Source organism: Podarcis cretensis (assembly GCF_951804945.1).
Source record: "Podarcis cretensis genome assembly, chromosome: 16".
In the NCBI taxonomy this organism is placed as follows: Eukaryota; Metazoa; Chordata; class Lepidosauria; order Squamata; family Lacertidae; genus Podarcis; species Podarcis cretensis.
Window position 1 is genome coordinate 5,677,086 of NC_137186.1, and position 21,776 is coordinate 5,698,861.

The 21,776-nt window shown below is 48.3% G+C and overlaps 1 protein-coding gene across 2 annotated transcripts in view; it reads left to right on the top strand.

Annotated features, from left to right (window-relative positions):
- CA14 (carbonic anhydrase 14) overlaps nt 1-18,328 on the top strand; it is a 37,517-nt gene extending 19,189 nt beyond the window's left edge. The window contains exons 3-11 of one of the 2 annotated variants that reach the window (XM_079958350.1): nt 1,948-2,127; nt 3,195-3,337; nt 6,666-6,761; nt 6,921-6,987; nt 8,431-8,588; nt 10,987-11,113; nt 16,465-16,485; nt 17,207-17,291; nt 17,604-18,328. In XM_079958350.1, the coding sequence (XP_079814476.1) occupies nt 1,948-2,127; nt 3,195-3,337; nt 6,666-6,761; nt 6,921-6,987; nt 8,431-8,588; nt 10,987-11,113; nt 16,465-16,485; nt 17,207-17,291; nt 17,604-17,673 (947 nt within the window). In that variant the 3' untranslated portion in view covers nt 17,674-18,328. Of the gene's footprint in view, nt 1-1,947; nt 2,128-3,194; nt 3,338-6,665; nt 6,762-6,920; nt 6,988-8,430; nt 8,589-10,986; nt 11,114-16,464; nt 16,486-17,206; nt 17,344-17,603 lie in introns of both variants that reach the window. The other variant, XM_079958351.1, reaches the window with a different exon arrangement.
- The last annotated feature ends 3,448 nt before the right edge of the window (nt 18,329-21,776 follow it).

A 21,776-nucleotide genomic window follows, 5' to 3' on the forward strand; every position in this document is an offset into this window, starting at 1 on the left:
AAGCTCTGAGGCCACCGGAATGACAATTGTGCCAGGCAGGGAAAAAGCAAACAGCTTTATCCTTGCTTCCCCGCATGGAAAGAAAACCTTTGCAGCCAGCACAGAGCCAGTCGAGCGCTTGAATTCAGATGCAGAGGAGCGTGTGATGTGTTTACCCTGCCTTGCATGGGGGGGCGGCCATTCAGAAGCAAACCTCTTTCACAGAAAGAGAGGGGAACTGACTTGCCTTTTCGCCTTTTTTTTTGGTGAGGAAAAAACGTCCTTTATTACTGGTGAAACTGGTGCCAACGCTAGGAAGCAGATGAGGACAGGCAAAAAACTCTTTGTGGGTGGCAGCGCAGTGGACAGTGGCACAGATTTTGGGGATTGTCAGATGCAGGCTGTGTATTCATCAGGGTCAGTTTTTGTGGTTAATTTGAATAATTTTTTTCCGGTCGCATGCTTTTTTATTTTTTACATATGCTGGCTTAGAAACTCCAGAATTTAAAGCAGTTTAGAAATATTGATGGATGGTCCTTCCAGCTTACTAACTTTGATGACCTGCAACGTTTAAATTCTGCCATCTGCTAATGCAACAGCACTTGAAAGAGAACTACTTGGAAATGATTTACAGATGGTATTTAACTCCGAGTAGATTTGCTAAGATGTATAGGGCTGAATTAGTCAAATGCTGGAAATGCAATAAGGCTGAGTCCTATCATATGTGGTGGAATTGTAAAAGAGTATTGGGAAATGATCCATAATGAATCGGGAAAAACGTTTAAAAGCACTTTTTCAAAAAAACAAACAGTCCTTTTTGTTGGGGATAATTCAGACAGAAATTCCCAGGTGTCAAAAAATAATATTTACGTATGCTACTACTACTGCGGTCCATGTTTTGTTAGCCCAAAAATGGAAAACAAGCGAGGTCCCAACCAAAGAAGAGTGGCACCTTGAACTGATGGAATATGCACAGCTTGCAGACTTAAATTATAGAATAAGAGAACAATAAGAATATACATTTAAAGAAGATTGGAAAATGTTTATTGAATATATGGGTGAAGATTGTGTACATATGAAAACATTGGCAGCATTAAGATAAATTCAGCAGTGTAAATAAGTTTTGATGGGCGTAAAAAATCAATACTGAGTGGTTTAGTTTATGTAAAATATGCAGGGATCTATGGCATGCAAACTGAACCATGGAAAGGGAAGAAGGGAGGTCACTGATATTTTAAAGTTGTTTAAATGAAGATTCTAAAATGTGAAATAGAAAAACTTAATAAAAATTAAATGATAGAGAGAAAAGAGAGAGAGAGAGAGATGGCTCAAAGTTGTGCATTTACCAACTCCTGATTTTCCCTAAAAACAGAATAAGAGCCTGCAGGATCAGGCCAAAGGCCCATCTGATGCAGCATCCTGTTCTCACAGTGGCCAAACAGATGCCTCTTTTGCGAAACCCACAAGCAGGACTTGAACACAGGACCGATTCTCCTCTCCTGTGGTTTCCATCAATAGCCTTCCCCCCCCAAATTTGCCTGATCCATTTTTTAAAGCCATTCATATTGGCAGTCATCGCTGCTTCCTGTGGCAGGAAGTTCCATAGTTTAACTATGCGCCGTGTGGAGAAGGATGCTCTTTTATCTGCCCTGAATCTCTCCTCCCCACAAGCACGTTGCTGCCTCAGTGGTCAGTGTTTATGTTAAGTTGTGGGTGAACATATCAGACGACACAGCGATTCTTCAAACAGCTCTTGTTTATTGACAGGTCAGAGCAGAACTGAACTGAAGGGCTCAGCCAGCCTGCTTATATAGAGCTCCAGTACAACGTAACTGTAACAATTTTCTAAAACTATCCAATCACTGAACGCCATTTTCGATCCCTTATTTGCATAGCTATCTACAGTATCCCCCTGCTGGCCCAGGGTGAGAACTTCAGTATGTAACAGTTTATATTCTTCCTTCTCAGGGTCCCACGGACAGGAGCACTGGCCGGACACTTACCCAGATTGTGGGCGGAAAGCTCAGTCCCCTATCGATATTGACACGGGTACAGTCCAATACGACCCTTCCCTGCCTCCAGTTGAGACGTCGGGGTATCGGAATCCAGGAGGCGACGACTTCACCCTAATAAATAACGGACACACAGGTGAGGCTGTTTATGGGACTTAAAGGCAGTTCCCCTTTCCCCAACCCCATCTGCCATCTGTATTTTCTGTTTTCCTGGGGTTAGGGAATGCTCCATGCCAGAGTGCTGCAGGATGGAAAGGCAGATTCGATACATAAAAATAGAAAAATATAAGAAGCTAGCACATGTCTGTCGTGTATAATCGCCTTGTTGAAGAGCGGTCGGCCCATGGCTACAGCCCAGGCCTGCAAAATCTCAGATGCCAGGAAGACTTCCCTCCACGTCGCCATGGAGACTTCTGTACCAGGGAAGATGCTGGTCCGTTACCGTGGCGACAAAATGTGGCCAGTTGTTCACCTGGCAACTCCAGGGCAAGATCCATTCTCCTTGCACATGCGAATAATAATCCTTCTTCTTGTAATGAAGGGCTAAAGAAAGCAAACGGTTCTTCCATTCCAACCACAGACCTTCCAAGTGCCCTTATTTTCCAGGGACATCCCTGATTTAGAGAAGCTGTTCCGGTTTCTGATTTGATCCTGGAATGTCCCGCTTTTCCTTAGGGCATCCCTATTTTCCTTGGAAAAATGTTGGAGGGTATGCAGTTATCTGACCCCCCGAGCCATCTGAAGGCAATCCTGTATAGGGAAGTTTTAAAAAAATGTTTAATGTTTTATTATGTTTTTATATACAGTCATACCTCGGGTTGCGAACGTGATCCGTGCGGAAGGCATGTTTGCAACCCACAGCGCCTCGTCTGTGCATGTGCATGGTGCGCTTCTGTGCATGCGCATGATGTCATTTTGCGCTTCTGCGCATGCACAAGCATGAAAGTAACCCGTTCCGGTACTTCCAGGTTTGGCGCTGTCCGCAACCCGAAAATGCGCAACCCGCAGCGTTCATAACCTGAGGTATGACTGTATATAGCCCAGAATGGCTGGGGCAACCCAGTAAGACGTGTGGGGTATAAATAATAGAATTATCATTATGGAATGGGACGTCCCTGTTTTCATCAGAGAAAGGTTGGAGGGTTTGCAACCACCACACTGAAGACCTTGTGGCTTCTTTCCCTCTCCCTCTCTCTCTTGCAGTGCAGATGTCTCTGCCCCCAAGCATGCAACTGCACGGTTTGCCCATGATGTTTACGGCTGTTCAGCTGCACCTTCACTGGGGGAGAAAGGGGAGCCTCGAAGGGTCAGAGCACAAGGTGGACGGGAGGCCCTTCTTGGCAGAAGTAAGTAGGCCAGAGCAAAACATTCACACTCCTCCAAATTTTGCACTGTAGTTCTGCAGCCAAGTCACATGTACGAAAATGCATATACTAAAAGAGGGACCCCTGACCGTTAGGTCCAGTCGTGGCCGACTCTGGGGTCGCGGCACTCATCTCGTTTTACTGGCCAAGGAAGCCGGGGGACAGCTTCCGGGTCATGTGGCCAGCATGACTAAGCCACTTCTGGTGAACCAGAGCAGTGCACGGAAACGCCGTTTACCTTCCCGCTGGAGCAGTACCTATTTATCTACTTGCACTTTGATGTGCTTTCGAACTGCCAGGTGGGCAGGAGCCGGGACCGAGCAACGGGAGCTCACCCCATCGCGGGGATTCGAACCGCCGACCTTCTGATCGGCAAGTCCTAGGCTCTGTGGTTAAACCCAAAGCGCCACCCACATCCCTATATATACTAAAGTATATATACTAAAGTACGCACAAAAATTGATATATCAGGGGAAATGACACGCAAAAAGGATTAACTTGAGGAGGCTTTGCAGAAACAAGCATGTTAGGCAAAACTGCATGTAGTTATTTCGTTTTATCAGATATTTATTTATTCTTGCGGCCCACACTTCAAGGAGATCAAGGTGGCGTACACATGTCTCCTCCCCATTTAACCTTCTCAACAACCCTGTGAGGTAGGTCAGGCTGAGAGGCAGGGACTACTTCCACCCCACACCTCCTTCCAGGTCATACACTAAGTTTCCTGGCTGAGCAGAGATTGGAGTCCTGGTTTCTTCAGTGCTCTAACCACACGGACTCTCTAAAAACGTATGAATCAGGAGAAATCTGTGCTAAATCTTTGCCGGTGAATTTTCACGGGGAACTTAAAAATAGATTCTCAAGCGAATGCGGAGAGAAGAAGAGGAGTTTGGATTTGATATCCCGCCTTTCACTCCCCTTCAGGAGTCTCAAAGCGGCTCACAACCTCCTTTTCACTTCCTCCCCCACAACACACACTCTGTGAGGTGAGTGGAGCTGAGAGACTTCAAAGAAGTGTGACCAGCCCAAGGTCACCCAGCAGCTGCATGTGGAGGAGCGGGGAATCGAACCCGGTTCACCAGATTACAAGTCTACTGCTCTTAACCACTTCACCACACTAAACTTATGATTGGAAAAATGAGAAGCTGAAGGACACCGGAACTGACAAGTTCACTTCTCCCTCCCTCCCTCCCTCTTTCACACACACTTGTTTTATTTTTATTTTTACAAAACTGCACTTTCGTAGAAAATATAACCAGGTAGCGTGCGACGAAAAAGCATGATGCAGGAGATTTAGCGTCCTTCCTCTCCTCTGGGCAGCTTCAGGCCCTGAAACGGGAGGCCGAGCCACCTTTGCAAATTTGTGTAATTGCTCCAGAAAGATGGAGGACTTTGGCCAGATTTAAGATCCCTCCAGTTCACGGAGGGGCGGTGGGGGATTAATGAGGGCAACCCGGGACAGTGAGAATTAAGAGCGCGGGAAGAAAGAAGGGAGGGAAATGGCTGAAGTTCTTTTGTCAGAGCAAGCGCTGAAGGAGACCTGGGCTGACCCAGCCATGGCAGCGGTGGACGGGTAACCGGCTTAAAAGTCACAGCAGACGCCACGAGGGCTGAGGGAATCAGAAACGCCTTGGGTGGGGGGGACAGGGCTGCTGTGGGACATTTTTGCACCCAGGGCAGGACGACGGCTCATCCTTGTACAGTGGTACCTCGCAAGACGAATGCCTCGAAAGACGAAAAACTCGCAAAACGAAAGAGTTTTTCGTTTTTGAGTTGCTTCGCAAGACGGATTTCCCTATGGGCTTGCTTCGCAAGACGGAAACGTCTTGCAAGTTTGTTTCCTTTGTCTTGCAAGTTTGTTTCCTTTTTCTTAAAACCGTGCATTCACTTCGAGGAGCAACTCATAGCACGCGGTGTGGTGGCCTTTTTTGAGGTTTTTGAAGACTTTGGTGATTTTTGAAGCTTTTCCAAAGTCCGTGCTTCGCAAGACGAAAAAACTCGCGGAACGAATTAATTTCGTCTTGCGAGGCACCACTGTAATTTTCTTCCCTGCTATGGAAGGCTGTTTGTTCGCAGTGCATTTGGACGCCCCTTAAGATGTCACTGCCGGTGACATCATACGACGGTTCCTGAGACCGAGAAGCAGGCTTTCTTCTCGTGTTTTTGGACGCCATTTTGAAATCAAGATGGCCGACTGGACCGTCGAAGCGGGCACTGATTTTAACCGCCGATTTCAAAAGCACGCTGGTTTTAACCACCAGTTTAAAAACTGTCCTGATTTTCACTGCTCATTTCAGAACCTTTGCTGATTTTCACCACAGAAAGTGTGCCGGTTTTAAGCACCGCTTTCAAAACTGCCCCGGGTTCAAAAACTTGGACCGATTTTGTTTGTTTGTTTGTTTCTTAGAATTCCCGAGCATCACTAGGTTTGAAGCTGCTGGTTTATTACATTTATCTATTGCTTCTTACACAAAAGTGCCTGAAAGTTGTGATAGGAATTTTATGGTCTTAGATGTATGATAATGTTCATAAGTGTACCAACCAAGCACATACATAGATCAGCACAGGAAGGCCAACCTGGAACCATTTTGATTCCTAAACTGACCAAATGTTTTCTCTGCGAGGTCAAAGTGGGAAACCTCCCCATTGTCTCTTTCCTCACAAATCCTGTCTTAAGGGTATGTCTATGTTTGAATAGGGTGTGGGCCTGTGACCTGGCCCAGGAACTAAGTATTTATCATTACAAAAGACTGGCCAGGCTACCCAGGCAATCCAATCAAGTAACCTGCCAGACAGGAGATAAACAAGAACAGGAGGAAAACAACATTCAAATTTCTGTTTAGACCGCCTTTTCTGTGTTGTAGGTATGATGTATCCGAGGGGTGGTCTTAGGTTACACCCCTTCTGTGATGTATGTATGATGTTTCTGGGGGTGGTCTTGATCTACAGGGTGGCAATTTCAAAAGTCTTTATAAGGCCTTGCATGCCAATTTTCTGGGTTTCTCCTCTCTCCTGCGGGTGAGGGGAGCACCCTGTTGCAACAGATCAATAAAGATCAAGCTTACTCGCTGCTTTGCTTCTCAATATTCTCTGGTTGGCCTCTGTTATCTTCTCCTACCAATAGGGAACCTATGTAAGGACTCTATATGGGCTCTTGGATACCCCATAAGGGAAAAGGGCAGATTTTTGTTTACAACAAAGTGACTTACAGTGCAAGAATGGAAATAATAATCGCAGGTGATCTGCGGCCCTAGCTAAGCCACATGCACTAGATCTCCTGATTCTCTCTCTCCCTCTTTTTCTCTCTCAGCTTCACGTTGTCCATTACAACTCAGAGAAGTACAGCAATGTGAGTTTGGCAATGCACCACCCAGATGGGCTGGCGGTCTTGGGCGTTTTCCTGGAGGTAAGCGTTACAATAGCAAAGCCACAATGCACCCGAAAAGCTGCCCATATGAAGTTTGTGTATGTTCTCTGGGGCAGGGACCTCTCAGGGCATCACAGAAATAAGTAAATAACAATAGCTCACCTGTCCGGTCTCCTCTCTCCCCAATGTGTCTGGCAGGTCGGCGATGTGGATAACCCTGCCTACGATCACATCCTGGGCCTTCTGGACAAGATCCAGTACGCAGGTGAATCGTTCCTCTAGAGCAATCAGGGCAGGCAGGTTGTGTGTGTGTGAAATGGGATTTGGAATGTGAAAAGGAGCAGCGTTTGAAAAAGGAGGACCCATCTAGTCCAGCATCCCATTCGCCCAGTGGTCAAATACCTCTAAGCACCTAGGAATGATGATAGACTGCCTCTGGAGCTGGAGGTTTCATTAGAAAAGCCCTGCTGGATCAAGCTAATGGCACACAGTGTGCTGGGCCCAGGGGTAACCCGAGTAACAAGGTCCAGGTCTGGTCCCGAATCCAAGGGTTCCGCTAGGAGGCAGTTCAATAGTGCCAAGGCAGGAAACCAGGCACAGGATCACAGGCAGCTTCTGGCAAACAGCAATGTTGCTCCCGCAACCTGGGGCAGGGTCCGACAGCCTTTTATCTCTGTCAGGATAGCGGCAGGTCCTGATCCCCCGGTGACTCACCTCCCTGTTTCATCTGAAGGCGAGCACTCCTCCTGCGAGTACTCAGGTCTCCCCTTCTCTCAGACCTGAGTCTTTGCAGCTCGGGAGACGTTGGTGGGTTACTAGACCCAGGGGCCGCCTCAGCCTCCCCTGACCCAACCAATAATGGAGCAGCTGTAAGTGATGGCCCAGCTGAAGGCAACGAGGTCATCCCCGCATCTGGAGCCAGGGCAGGCTCAGGGCCCTGACTTGGCCCAGCTGGTGTTTCTTGCTGGAGAACCTGTGCATACTGGGCTCTTCAGAATCAGGCCCCAGACTAGGTTCAGCTGCCGCCTGAGGCAAAGGATCCGGTGTGGACTGAGACTCCTCTGGTTCCAAGCCCGAGCCTGAGTCCCAGTCCCAGTCCATCACACATAGAATCAGAGAATTGTAGGGACGCGGGTGGCGCTGTGGGTTCTCTTTGACATCTGGTGGGAGGGCGTTCCACAGGGCAGGCACCACCACCGAGAAGGCCCTCTGCCTGGTTCCCTGTAATTTGGCTTCTCGCAGTAGGGGAACCACCAGAAGGCCCTCGGAGCTGGACCTCAGTGTCCGGGCTGAACGATGGGGGTGGAGATGCTCCTTCAGGTATACTGGACCGAGGCCGGTTAGGGCTTTCAAGGTCAGCACCAACACTTTGAATTGTGCTCGGAAATGTACTGGGAGCCAATGTAGGTCTTTCAGAACTGGTGTTATATGGTCTCGGCGGCCACTCCCAGTCACCAGTCTGGCTGCCACATTCTAGATTAATTGCAGTTTCCGGGTCACCTTCAAAGGTAGCCCCACGTAGAGCTCATTGCAGTAGTCCAAGCGGGAGATAACCAGAGCATGCACCCCTCTGGCAAGACAGACTGTGGGCAGGGAGGGTCTCATCCTGTGTACCAGATGGAGCTGATAAACAGCCACTGAAGCTGTCCTGTTGCGGTATTGGCGCTTCATTCTCCTCCTCTTTCCTCTGCTCACATCTCCCGGACAGAACAGAAAACCACCGTTACCCCGTTCAACGTCCGCGACCTCCTGCCAGTACATTTGGGCCACTTCTTCCGCTACAACGGCTCTCTGACCACCCCGGCGTGCTTCCAGAGCGTGCTGTGGACTGTCTTCCACCAGCCCGTCCAGCTCTCGGCTGCCCAGGTACCTTCTCTGCCACACACAAACCCTTAGGCTCACCCCCGAAAACCCAGAGCGATGTTCAGTGCTAGGTGAGTGGGGAAGAGCTGCACTGGAAATTTAGAATCATGGGAAAGGGACCCAGCGGTCCTCTAGCCTGACCCCCGAAATGCCGGAATCTGACCTTACCCTTGGTTTTGTACCCATTTCACAGCCACAGAGAATCCTGGGGGTTTTAGCTCGTCGAAGGTGAGCCGGTGTAGCATAGTGGCTAGAGTGCCAGACTAGGACCCGGGGGACCAGGGTTCAAATCCCGCCCCCTCAGCCATGAAGCTCGCTGGGTGTGGCTTTGAGGCCAGTCACAGCTTCTCAGCCTGGACTACCTCACAGGGGTTGCGGGGATTAAATGAGGAGCAGGGAGGGCGTATCAGTACAACCAATTAAAATTAAGTTAAATCAAAGGTTTAGGGAATCCTTGGTTTGGGCAGCCAACATGTATCAAACCAGGAATCATCATCATCATCATTTATTATTTATACCACGCCCATCTGGCTGGGTTTCCCCAGCCACTCTGGGCAGCTTCCAACAGAATATTAAAATACAATAACCTAAACATTAAAAGCTTCCCTAAACAGGGCTGCCTTCAGATGTCTTCTAAAAGTCTGGTAGTTGTTGTTCTCTTTGACATCTGGTGGGAGGGCGTTCCACAGGGTGGGTGCCACCACCGAGAAGGCCCTCTGCCTGGTTCCCTGTAACGTGGCTTCTCGCAGGGAGGGAACCGCCAGAAGGCCCTCGGAGCTGGACCTCAGTGTCCGGGCAGAACGATGGGGGTAGAAATGCTCCTTCAGAAGAACAGATAGCATTTTTAAAACCAGTTTCAAGCCTCCAGCATTGACCTAAACCTCCTTCACCAAGTCAAGGTGCATCTGAGTTAAGGTTAGGTAACCTCTGGGACGTGGGTGGCGCTGTGGGCTGAACCACAGAGCCTAGGACTTGCCAATCAGAAGGTCAGCGGTTCGAATCCCCATGACGGGGTGAGCTCCCATTGCTTGGTCCCCGCTCCTGCCAACCTAGCAGTTCGAAAGCACATCAAAGTGCAAGTAGATAAATAGGTACCACTCCGGCAGGAAGGTAAACAGCATTTCTGTGTGCTGCCCTGGTTCGCCAGAAGCGGCTTAGTCCTGCTGGCCACATGACCCGGAAGGTGTACGCCGGCTCCCTCGGCCAATAAAGCGAGATGAGCGCCGCAACCCCAGAGTCGGCCATGACTGGACCTAACGGTCCCTTTACCTTTACCTTTAACCTCTGGGACAGGTGGGCCGGACATTGCTGGCCCCTGACTCTCATCCTTCCCAGCCCTCGGATCCATGCCTGGAGTGCTGCTGCTGCTGTTCGACAGAGCGGTCTCCTTTTTAATATTGTTTTTATTTTTTACCTATGTCATTTTAAACATGCTGTATTTTCAGTTTTATATTTTACGATTGATGTGGAAATCGTTTTCCATTTGGTGGGGTACCTTCTGATGTTTGTTTGTTTTATTTATTGTTCATGACGTTCGTTATTTTGGTAATTACGTAAATCTCGTCCTGTTGTAAGCCGCCTTGAGCACTGTTTTAACTATGGAAAGGTCGGTTCCATGGGTGACTCTGAGTCATCTCTCTGTGGTAGCTTATCTTAAAGTTTTAAGTGTCTATAAGCTTATGGCATTTATAAATCTTAAATTTATTGTTGTCCATTGTTTTAAAAGTTTGTTTTCCTTCTGGGATTGTAGCCCCAAGTGTGTTTTATAAGCTGGTGTCCAACCGCAATAAATTATCTGTCTATCTAACTATGGAAAGGCCACATACAAATAAAATGATGATGATGATGATATGATTATATCTGGCCTGAAGGCAACTGTGGGAGGTTGGCAGATGTTTTCTCTGCAGCTGAGCATTGCAGGAGGCAAAACAAGCAGAGATTTTTTTCAGGGGACAGGTGGAGAGTTCCTCCTCCTACAGTACAGAGACAGGGCTGCCTCAGATTTGCCTTTATTTACCTCTTTATTTACCTTTATTTAAAGCCTCAGCACCTAGGACTTGCCGATCGAAAGGTCGGCGGTTCGAATCCCTGCGGCGGGGTGCGCTCCCGCTGCTCGGTCCCAGCGCCTGCCAACCTAGCAGTTCGAAAGCACCTCCAGGTGCAAGTAGATAAATAGGGACCGCTTACCAGCGGGAAGGTAAACGGCGTTTCCGTGTGCGGCTCTGGCTCTGGCTCTGGCCAGAGCAGCGATGTCACGTTGGCCACGTGACCCGGAAGTGTCTCCGGACAGCGCTGGCCCCTGGCCTCTTAAGTGAGATGGGCGCACAACCCCAGAGTCTGTCAAGACTGGCCCGTATGGGCAGGGGTACCTTTACCTTTACCTTTACCTCTTCTCTTCCAGCTAGAGAAGTTGCAGAACTCTGTCTATAGTACGGCGGAAGGCGAAGCCCATTCAGAGCTCCTCGTGGATAACTTCCGGGCTCCGCAATCCTTGAATGGCCGAGTTGTGCTTGCTTCTTTCCCCGTGGGTGAGTGCCAACTTCTTGTGCAGCAAAATTCTGCTTAAACACGCATCTCTTTCTGTCTGTCTCTGTATTTCAATACCCTCCAAGTGTCCTGATTTCCCAGGCACAGCCCCAGAATTACAGAAGCCGTCCTTTTTTCCAATTTGATCCGGGAACGTCCTGTGTTTCCTTTTCCCTATCCTTCCGCTTCTTGGAGAACAATTTAAAGTGCTGTGTGTGCGCATAGGTACAAAAACAGAGTCCTGTTTATCCTTGAAAATAAAATCCCTGCACTGAACAAAGGAAATGGTGACGCTGGCATAGGAAGCCCTTCCTATAATTTCGAAGGGAAATCTCACCAATCCACTTTAAATTCTTTCACTGCTATGCTTTGGTGGCCAAGCATATATTTTTTAGGAAACACATGGAGTATTTACTCCTTACTGTAAATGGAGTTTACTCAGAAGTAAGCCCTACTGTATTCAATGGAGCTGACTTCCAGGTGACTGGGTAAAGACTGGGCAGCCTAACACTGCAATCTGGAGCATTTTTACTCAGAACTAAGTCCCACTGAGGGACGCGGGTGGCGCTGTGGGTAAAAGCCTCAGCGCCTAGGGCTTGCCGATCGGAAGGTAGGCGGTTCGAATCCCCGCGGCGGGGTGCGCTCCCGCTGCTCGGTCCCAGCGCCTGCCAACCTAGCAGTTCGAAAGCACCTCCGGGTGCAAGTAGATAAATAGGGACCGCTTACCAGCGGGAAGGTAAACGGCGTTTCCGTGTGCGGCTCTGGCTCGCCAGAGCAGCGATGTCACGCTGGCCACGTGACCCGGAAGTGTCTCTGGACAGCGCTGGCCCCTGGCCTCTTGAGTGAGATGGGCGCACCAACCCCAGAGTCTGTCAAGACTGGCCCGTACGGGCAGGGGTACCTTTACCTTTACCTTAAGTCCCACTGAGTTCAATAGGATTTACTCTCTGGTATGTTCCCAGTCATCCTCACAATTCCTATTATTATTATTATTATTATTATTATTATTATTATTATTATCTGCCTTTTCCCCTAAACAGGGACTCCAGGCAGCTTACAGCTAAAATTTTATTTCGGTAGGCCAATTCAAAGAATGGCAAAAAGTACTTTCTAAATTTATCTGGCATGGGGGAAAACCAAGAATCAAATATAAGCTTCTTACAGATACAAAAGAAAGAGGTGGTTTCTCTCTGACAGATTTGAGACTATATCATGAAGCGTCCCGTTTATGTTGGTTAAGGGATTGGATATTGTTGGAGAATACAGATTTATTAGATTTGGAAGGTTACGACATAGATATGGATGGCACGCCTGTTTGTGGTATGATAAAGTAAAAGTGCATAAAGGATTCTTGAATCACATAATAAGAAAATCAATTTATGAGGTGTGGAATAGATATAAAAAAATTATTGGAACGCAAAACTCCTTGGTGGCTCTCTCCAACAGAAGCAATAGCGGTAAAGAAGTTAAATATGAAAGCAGAGTGGGCTATGTATTGAGAATCCTTGCACATTTTTGCTTTATGACAACCCTGGGAGGTAGGTTCGGCAGAGAGGCTGCCATTGGCTCAAGGTGGCAGATGTCAGTGTGTATATAACGCCTTTATGTGCGGGAGATCAAATGCGGGAGAGGCTTCCTGATGGAGAATAAAGTGTCCCTATTTTCATTGGATAAATATTGGAGGAGATGCACACACAAGGCTCTCCTCCAGTTGCTCACCAACCCTCCCCACAACCCCACCTTGGGGAGGTGAAAAAAAGAAGGGGAGGGCTGGGGAGCAACCCAAGGAAAGGTAGCAGCCCCTACAGTGTGTATGTATGCATAGAGAATCCCAGCAACACACAAGCCGGCCCTAAATCCGTTTACTCAGATGTAAGCCTCACTGAGCCCCAAATGATTTATTTCATAGTTAAGTACTCAGAGAGCGTCTTCCTTCGCTTTCCAAAGTACAACCACACAATGGAGCAGCGGGAAGAATTTCCAAAACCCGTGCAAAGCAATCGAGCGATTAGAATCATAAAATCGAAGACCTGGAAGGGACCCCAAGGGTCATTTAGTCCAACCCCGCTTCAATGCAGGAATTTCAGCTCAAGCATCCATGACACATGGACACCAACCTCTGCTTAAAAACCTCCAAGGGAGGAGAGTCCACAAACTCACAGGGGAGACGGTTCCACTGCCAAACAGCTCTCGCTGCCAGAAAGTTATTCCTGACGTTTAGTCAGAATCTCCTTCCTTGTTACTTGAAGCCGTGGGTTCGAGTCCTACCCTCCGGAGCAGGAGAAAAAAGCTCGCTCCGTCTTCCACGTGGCAGCCAAAGGTTTCACTCTGATGGGAGGATGGAGGGAGCAAAGATGTTAAGGAACCAATAGATCAGTTGGCATAGCGGCCCTTCCTTGTGCATCATGGTTGCCAACTTTTCATAGAATCATAGAATCATAGAATCATAGAATCATAGAATCATAGAATCATAGAGTTGGAAGAGACCACAAGGACCATCAGTCCAACCCCCTGCCAAGCAGGAAACACCATCAGAGCACTCCTGACATATGGTTGTCAAGCCTCTGCTTAAAGACCTCCAAAGAAGGAGACTCCACCACACTCCTTGGCAGCAAATTCCACTGTCGAACAGCTCTTACTGTCAGGAAGTTCTTCCTAATGCTTAGGTGGAATCTTCTTTCTTGTAGTTTTCTGGTAGAACCATTGTTCCGTGTCCGCTTCTCTGGAGCAGCAGAAAACAACCTTTCTCCCTCCTCTATGTGACATCCTTTTATATATTTGAACATGGCTATCATATCACCCCTTAACCTCCTCTTCTCCAGGCTAAACATGCCCAGCTCCCTTAGCCGTTCCTCATAAGGCATCATTTCCAGGCCTTTGACCATTTTGGTTGCCCTGCTCTGGACACGTTCCAGTTTGTCAGTGTCCTTCTTGAACTGTGGTGCCCAGAACTGGACACAGTACTCCAGGTGAGGTCTGACCAGAGCAGAATACAGTGGCACTATTACTTCCCTTGATCTAGATGCTATACTCCTATTGATGCAGCCCAGAATTGCATTGGCTATTTTAGCTGCCACGTCACACTGTTGGCTCGTGTCAAGTTTGTGGTCAACCAAGACTCCTAGAGCCTTTTCACATGTACTGTTCTCAAGCCAGGTGTCACCCATCTTGTATTTGTGCCTCTCATTTTTTTTTGCCCAAGTGCAACACTTTACATTTCTCCCTGTTAAAATTCATCTTGTTTGTTTCAACCAGGGCCGTGCGACTGCGCCTTTCCCAGCAGCTTCACCTGCAGCAGTTAGCAGGGGGATAGCATTTCTTTCTGTGCAAATCTGTTAATTTTCGATGCGCTGAGCTGGTAATTGAGGGCTCCGGGAGAAGCTGTCTGAGAGGCTGGGAAATGATTCCTCTTTCTGGGCGAAGTCGCCAGCTAGGAATGGTGGGGAAAAACAGGCAGGGAGGTGCCACCCTCTAGTGGACAAAAGTAGCCCAGCAGCCACAAAGGGAGTATGCACAGTGAGGGTTGGGTACAGGTGATGGGTCCTGAATTTGTTAAGAGCACAGGTAAGCAAACTAAGGCCCAGGGGCCGGATCCGGCCCAATCCCCTTCTAAATCCGGCCCTCGGACGGTCCGGGAATCAGCGTGTTTTTACATGAGTAGAATGTGTCCTTTTATTTAAAATGCATCTCTGGGTTATTTATGGGACCTGCCTGGTGTTTTCACATGAGTAGAATCTGTGCTTTTATTTAAATTTATCTCTGGGTTATTTGTGGGGCATAGGAATTCGTTCATTATTATTTTTTTCCAAAATATAGTCCAGCCCCCCCCACAAGGTCTGAGGGACAGTGGACCGGCCCCCTGCTGAAAAAGTTCACTGACCCCTGGTTAAGAGCAATAAACTTTCTGTGTTTAAGGGCCGAGGTATGATTTGCAAAGGAAATCCAGCCTTCTAAACTGGCTTGTGTTGCAGAATCATAGAACTGTAGAGCTGGAAAGGGATCCAGGGTCATCTAGACCAACCCCCCTGCAATGTCGTGGAATATTCGTGTCCTGGTCCATTTCGATTTCTGCTACCTTGTTTTACTTGCATGCGGTTAAACCCCTGGTACCCCAAACGGACGGTACCTCCCCCTAGCTGGGTGGGATTACTTAAGGGGGCACTAAGACGCAAGGGGGTGGCAGGGGGAAAGGTGTTGGAGGGGCAAATGACTATCGGCTTTGAAAAGCCAGCATTGCTGGATCAAAGCCATCCTTCTTCTTTTTTGAATTAATCAAACCAAATAGAGTTTTCACTGGATTTTCAATAAATGTGCAATTAATCGTTGCTGTTCTGAATTTTATTGTGTTGTTATCTCCCTTAGTAGGTGGTGCAAATTGCTATTCTGAATAATGCTTTTTATAGGGTAGAGCAGGGAGTACTGGGGATGAGTTTGTGGATCTAGTGTCGGGAGTGGGGGCGGAAGAGTGCCCTCCCCAAAAATTCTAGAAACCACCGGGTTGAACATTCGTTTTGCAATGGTCTCTGAGGACTAGAAACAATCAAATTTCATAAAATCATAGAATCGTTGGAAGGGACTGCGAGGGTCACTTTGTCCAACCCTGGGTGACGCAGAAATCTTTTGCCCAACGTGGGGCTGAAACTCACAACCTCGAGACTGAGAGTCTCATGCTCTTACCGACTGAGCTATATATACAATACGATAATCTTTACAGTCATTGTCCCATACAGAACAACGAAATTGAAAAAATCTACATCAGACATTCAAAACCCAACAAGCCTGCTATCCCAGCTATCCCAGCCTGGTCAACCCCCTAAAAAGTCTGATACCCCATAATTAAATACAATATACTCCCACAGAGACTACATTACACTGTGTTTAAAACAAAAATCGCATTTCCATAAAAGCTGTTTCTCAGGCGGCTAGTCCTAGTCTTTATAACCTGTCACAGAGCCTAGAACTTGCTGATCAGAAGGTCGGCAGTTCGAATCCTGCGACGGGGTGAGCTCCCGTTGCTCAGTCCCTGCTCCTGCCAACCTAGCAGTTCGAAAGCACGTCAAAGTGCAAGTAGATAAATAGGTACCACTCCAGCGGGAAGGTAAACGGTGTTTCCGTGTGCTGCTTTGTTTCGCCAGAAGCGGCTTAGTCCTGCTGGCCACATGACCCAGAAGCTGTATGCCGGCTCCCTTGGCCTATAGAGCGAGATGAGCGCCGCAACCCCAGAGTCGGCCATGATTGGACCTAATGGTCAGGGGTCCCTTTACCTTTACCTTCTTCCAGAAGGCAGAAGCTGAAAGAGAGCATATATGTAATGTATCAGAACACTGAAAATTCTCCTCATTTTACCTTTCAGGGCCACCAGGATATTCTGCAGGTACATCAACTTCTTGTTCGTTCAGTGGGATGGACGGAGCTGCTCTATGGAGGGGTCACCCAGAGGTGTTACCAGCGGGGTGGTGAAATTTGCAAGAATGGCAGAGGGTGGTGGCTTGACATGATGGGATGGAGGGTGGGGGCTGGGAAAGGGCTATGGAGGGAGCCAGGCAGGGCCTGGGGATGGTCACAAACCCTGCAGAGTCTGGGCAGGAGGCATTGAGGTGGCAGGGTGGAAGAGGCGACCGCAACTGGAAATATTAAATATTTTAATATTTATTTAAACATCCCAGAGCCCTGGCTCAGTGGAAGAGCGTTTGCTGTTCATCCACGAGGTCCTGGGTTCAGTCCCCACCTCTGGCATCTCCAGGAAGGGTTAGGAGAATTGTGTTCTCAGAACTGAACTAGGTGGCTGGGCGGCAGAAAGGAGAGTTTCCTATATCCCAGGAGAGAGAGAACAGCGCTCTCCATTCTCTTCTTCAGAGTTTCAAGCAAGTATGTAAAGAAATAGCCTCTTCAGCCACTCCACTGCGCCAGTCCTCAGTGAGGAAACTACGCACATTCCACCCCATGCCCCTGGCCAACTTGGGACTCTGTATTTTATTTATTGAACAAAATTTATACACCGCTTATGAGGACAAAAGGCCTCTAAGAGGTTTGTAGGAGACAGTCTAAAATATTCAGAAGAAACATGAATGGCGCTCTCTCTCTCTCCCTTCCAGGTGAGATTGTGGCCATCATTTTCGGGGTGATTTTGGGTTGCCTGGGCATTTTCCTCGCCGGCTGGATTGTGGCAAAGAGAATACGGTGAGATGCGGACACAGACTGAGGCCGAGCTGGTTTCTTCTTCTGGCAGGAGGTATCCTCCCTGGTTAACTTGATGCCAAAACAACAAGTGTTACCCCAGACGTGCCCCCCACAAGGAGATGGGTGCTAATTTGGGGTGAGAGCTGTGGTGCCTCTTAAGAGCCTATCAGGCCTGGGGAACTCCCATTAGGCTCAGCAAGTGGCAATGGGAACTGTAGTTCAGCCAGCGCCTTAGAGCAGCTGCTGTAGAATCTCAAGAAGTTATTTCTGCTGCCTCCCTGACTTTCACCTCCCTCCCTCCTTCTCAACCAGGGAGAAGAGGATGCAGGAACAAAAGGGCGTCGTCTTCACGTCTTCTTCCCGGCGAGCCGTTCTGGACTGACTCCTTGACTCGCGGCGCAAACAGGCTCCCTCTGAACCATCTCCTCTTCCTTTGCCCTGACACACACACACAAAAATTATGCATTTTGCAGGGCCAGGAAGGGCAGCGGATGAGGCCACAGAAACTTGGCCCTCCCGATGTTGAGGAACTAGAACTCCCACCCCCTTCCCTTGGCGGGAGTTGTAGTTCGACAGCACCCGGGTCACCACAGGTCTCCCCACCTCTGCTTCGTCCAGAGAGCAGGAATTTAGGGCGGCCTTTCTCTCAAGCAGCTGCCCTCCAGATAATGTACTCCGATTCCCATCAGCCAGTGCAACCGACGAGTTGAGGAAGTTTACAGGGTCAACATCTGGAGAGCAGGGCTGATAAGAGAGGAAAATCCAGGTTGTTTAAAAAGAAAAATTTTGGCAGTCTGCTAGGTTTGACAAGGAACAGATGTTCAAAGAGTTTTGGGTTTGTCCAGTTTGCGATTTCTTTCCACCCGGGGGAAAAAAATAAATCAGAATCAGATACATTCTTGTTATTTTCATGGATTTAATACACCCACACATACACGCCGCATTTCTTCCTGGAGCCAGTTGCAAACAGATGTAGACTGAGTCCTCTTTTGAGCAGATCGTTTCCACTTTATAAAAGAAATAAAAGTCCCTTCCCCTCTTTTTGCCCCAATGACAGCATACTGTTTTGGATTTGGGGTGGGGGAAAGGGAGGTGGTGAGACAAGGGGAGATGGGGCACAAATCTATTTTGGGGAGGCAGTGTGGGGTAACGGTTAGTGTGTCGGAACCGGGAAGAGACCAGGGTTGAAATCCCTGCTTGGACATGAAGTGGGTGAACTTAGGCCAGTAGCTGCCTGTCGGCCTACCTCACCGGTTTGTTGTGTGGGTTAAAAGATGAGGGGGGAGAACCAGGTTTGCCACCTATATCGATGGAAGGAATGGATGAATATTGGGGGATATAAACGTGGATTTGAAGGACAGCTGGTCCAAACCTTTGCTCATTTTATGCTTGCTTGAGATTAGCGCTACGAGACCCTTTGGGAATGGTCTGTTAGCTTAGGTAGCGTGAGCAAAGATAATAATAATAATAATTAATAATAATAATAATTACTCCGTCCACCTGGCTGGGTTTCCCCAGCCACTCTGGGCGGCTCCCAACAGAACATTAAAAACACGATAAAACATCAGACATTAAAAACTTCCCTAAACAGGGCTGCCTTCAGATGTCTTTGAAAAGCCAGATAGTTGTTTATTTCCTTGACATCTGATGGGAGGGCGTTCCACAAGATGGGCGCCACTACTGAGAAGGCCCTCTGCCTGGTTCATAATACAGGGGTACTACCTCAGGATGAGAATGGGATCCGTTCCGGAGCCTCGTTCGTACCCCGAACGGAATGCAAGACGCGTCTGCACGTTTCGCCGCTTCCGCGCATGCACATGACGTCATTTTGAGCGTCTGCGCATGCGTGAGCGGCAAAACCCGGAAGTAACGCAGTTCGTTACTTCCGGGTTGCCGCGGAGCGCAACTCGAATGCGCTCAAACCAAAGCACATTCAACTCGAGGTATAACTATAAGCTGTTTCATAATATCTCTTTAAAATGTCGGGGGGGGGGGGCGGGGAGAGAAGTCACGAAGCATAGAGATGGTTTCTGTAACTCCCAAGCCAACAGACAACAGGGCACCGCTATATGCTGAATCAGGCTGTCAGGGTCCTGATTCAGTACTTGCCAACACTGATTGGCAGCAGTTGGCTTTCCAGGGTTTTGGGCAAGGGGTTGCAGGGGACAGAACCTGGGGCCTTCTGCAAGCAAAGCAGATGTTGTACAACTGAGATAAAGCCCTCCCATTGTAAACGATGCAAGTGTCTAGTCCTCATGGTTCTGGACTGATTCAAACAGGAAGCTACCCTGTACCAAATCGGACCCCTCAAGTGCTCATCAAGTGCAGCATAACTTAAAACTATAGACTCTACACACTGACTGGCAGCGGCGGGTCTCCGGTTTTCGGGCAGGTTCTCTCTCTCTCCCAGCCCTGCCTGGTGATGCCATTGGGGATTGAACCCAGCACCGCTCTGCCAACTGAGTTGGGGGTTGTAATAGATGGCTTCTGGGTGTCCCTTCCAACAGTTCAGTGCTCCAGTGCTATGACGTTAGGATTCCAACCTTCAAATATAGCATGCCAGAAGAATGGATGCTTTTGAATTCTGGTGCTGGAGGAGACTCTTGAGAGTCCCATGGACTGCAAGAAGATCCAACCTCTCCATTCTGAAGGAAATCAGCCCTGAGTGCTCACTGGACGGACAGATCCTGAAGCTGAGGCTCCAAGACTTTGGCCACCTCAGGAGAAGAGAAGACTCCCTGGAAAAGACCCTGATTTTGGGAAAGATTGAGGGCACAAGGAGAAGGGGACGATGACAGAGGATGAGATGGTGGGACAGTGTTCTCGAAGCTACAAACATGAGTCTGATCAAACTGCGGGAGGCAGTGGAAGACAGAGGTGCCTGGCATGCTCTGGTCCAGGGGGTCACGAAGAGGCGGACACGACTAAGCAACTAAACAACACAGATTGTACATGAGAATGGCCAAACACATCCCCCCTCCCTGCAATTCCTTATTTGCGTGTTGACATGGGAACCACAATTAGGAATTCCGCTACATTCCACACCAGCCGCCACTTGGGAGCGGAATGCAGTTTGTGGCGGGGGCACAGGGAGCGTTGCCAACATAGGATCAGCTGAACCCTGCATTCCCTGCCAAAATTAGCCAGAGGCCTCTGAGAGCTGGGCGTTTTAAAACTACCACTTTTCCCTGCAAAGAAGACCCCTCGGTCTGCGAGGTGGGGTGTCTGGGCTTTTGCTGTGGGTTGGGGGAGGAAAACTGCCCTCAGACCTCTTCCTTCTGCCCCGTGGAAGATGGAGCAAGTTTGTTTCCTGCTGTTCCCGAGGGCGGAAGCCGAACTAATAAAATAATAATAATAATAATAATAATAATAATAATAATAATAATAATTATTATTATTTATACCCTGCCCATCTGGCTAGGTTTCCCCAGCCACTCTGGGCGGCTTCCAACATAATATTAAAATACAATACAGTGGTACCTTGGGTTACATACGCTTCAGGTTACATACGCTTCAGGTTACAGACTCCGCTAACCCAGAAATATTACCTCTGGTTAAGAACTTTGCTTCAGGATGAGAACAGAAATCGTGCAGCCGCGGCGCCGCGGCTATAGGTGGCCCCATTAGCTAAAGTGGTGCTTCAGGTCAAGAACAGTTTCAGGTTAAGAACGGACATCCGGAACGAATTAAGTTCTTAACCCAAGGTACCACTGTAGTCTATTAAACATTAAAAGCTTCCCTAAACAAGGCTGCCTTCAGATGTCTTCTAAAAGTCTGGTAGTTGTTTTTCTTTTTTGACCTCTGGTGGGAGAGTGTTCCACAGGGCGGGTGCCACCACCGAGAAGGCCCTCTGCCTGGTTCCCTGTAACTTGGCTTCTTGCAGTGAGGGAAGCGCCAGAAGGCCCTCAGTGCTGGACCTCAGTGTCTGGGCAGAACAATGGGGGCAGAGACGCTCCTTCAGGTATACTTGAACAAGGCCATTTAGGGTTTAAAAGAACCGATGAACTCAAACAGCAAGAACAGAGATTCCCACTAGGCTTAGGAAGAACTGTGCAATTCTATGATTCTTCGCACAGCACTGAAAGGTCTCCCTTGTGCAAGACCCCCTCTGCTTGTCTAACAGAGTGCAATCGTGCCAACTGCAATCCTGAAGAGGCGATCCCAGACCCACCACCAAAACCAGTAGGAGACATTTATAACAGTTCTACCCATCCCTAGCAACGCCACCCTTTGCACCTGTAAAATAATAATAATAATAACATGGCGTTTTGCCACTCCCAACGCAGGAAGCTCTATTATAAGACAGAAATCCTTTTATTCATTGCACCAACAGGGATGATAGGAAAAAGGATCCTGGCTTCAATATATATCTCTATATTTAAAGGACTGGTGATCTGTCAAAAAAAAAAAAAAAAACCAAAAAAACAAACAAACCCCAAACCCTTTAAATGCCTTTTCCTTCCCCAACATATCAAAGCAGCAGCA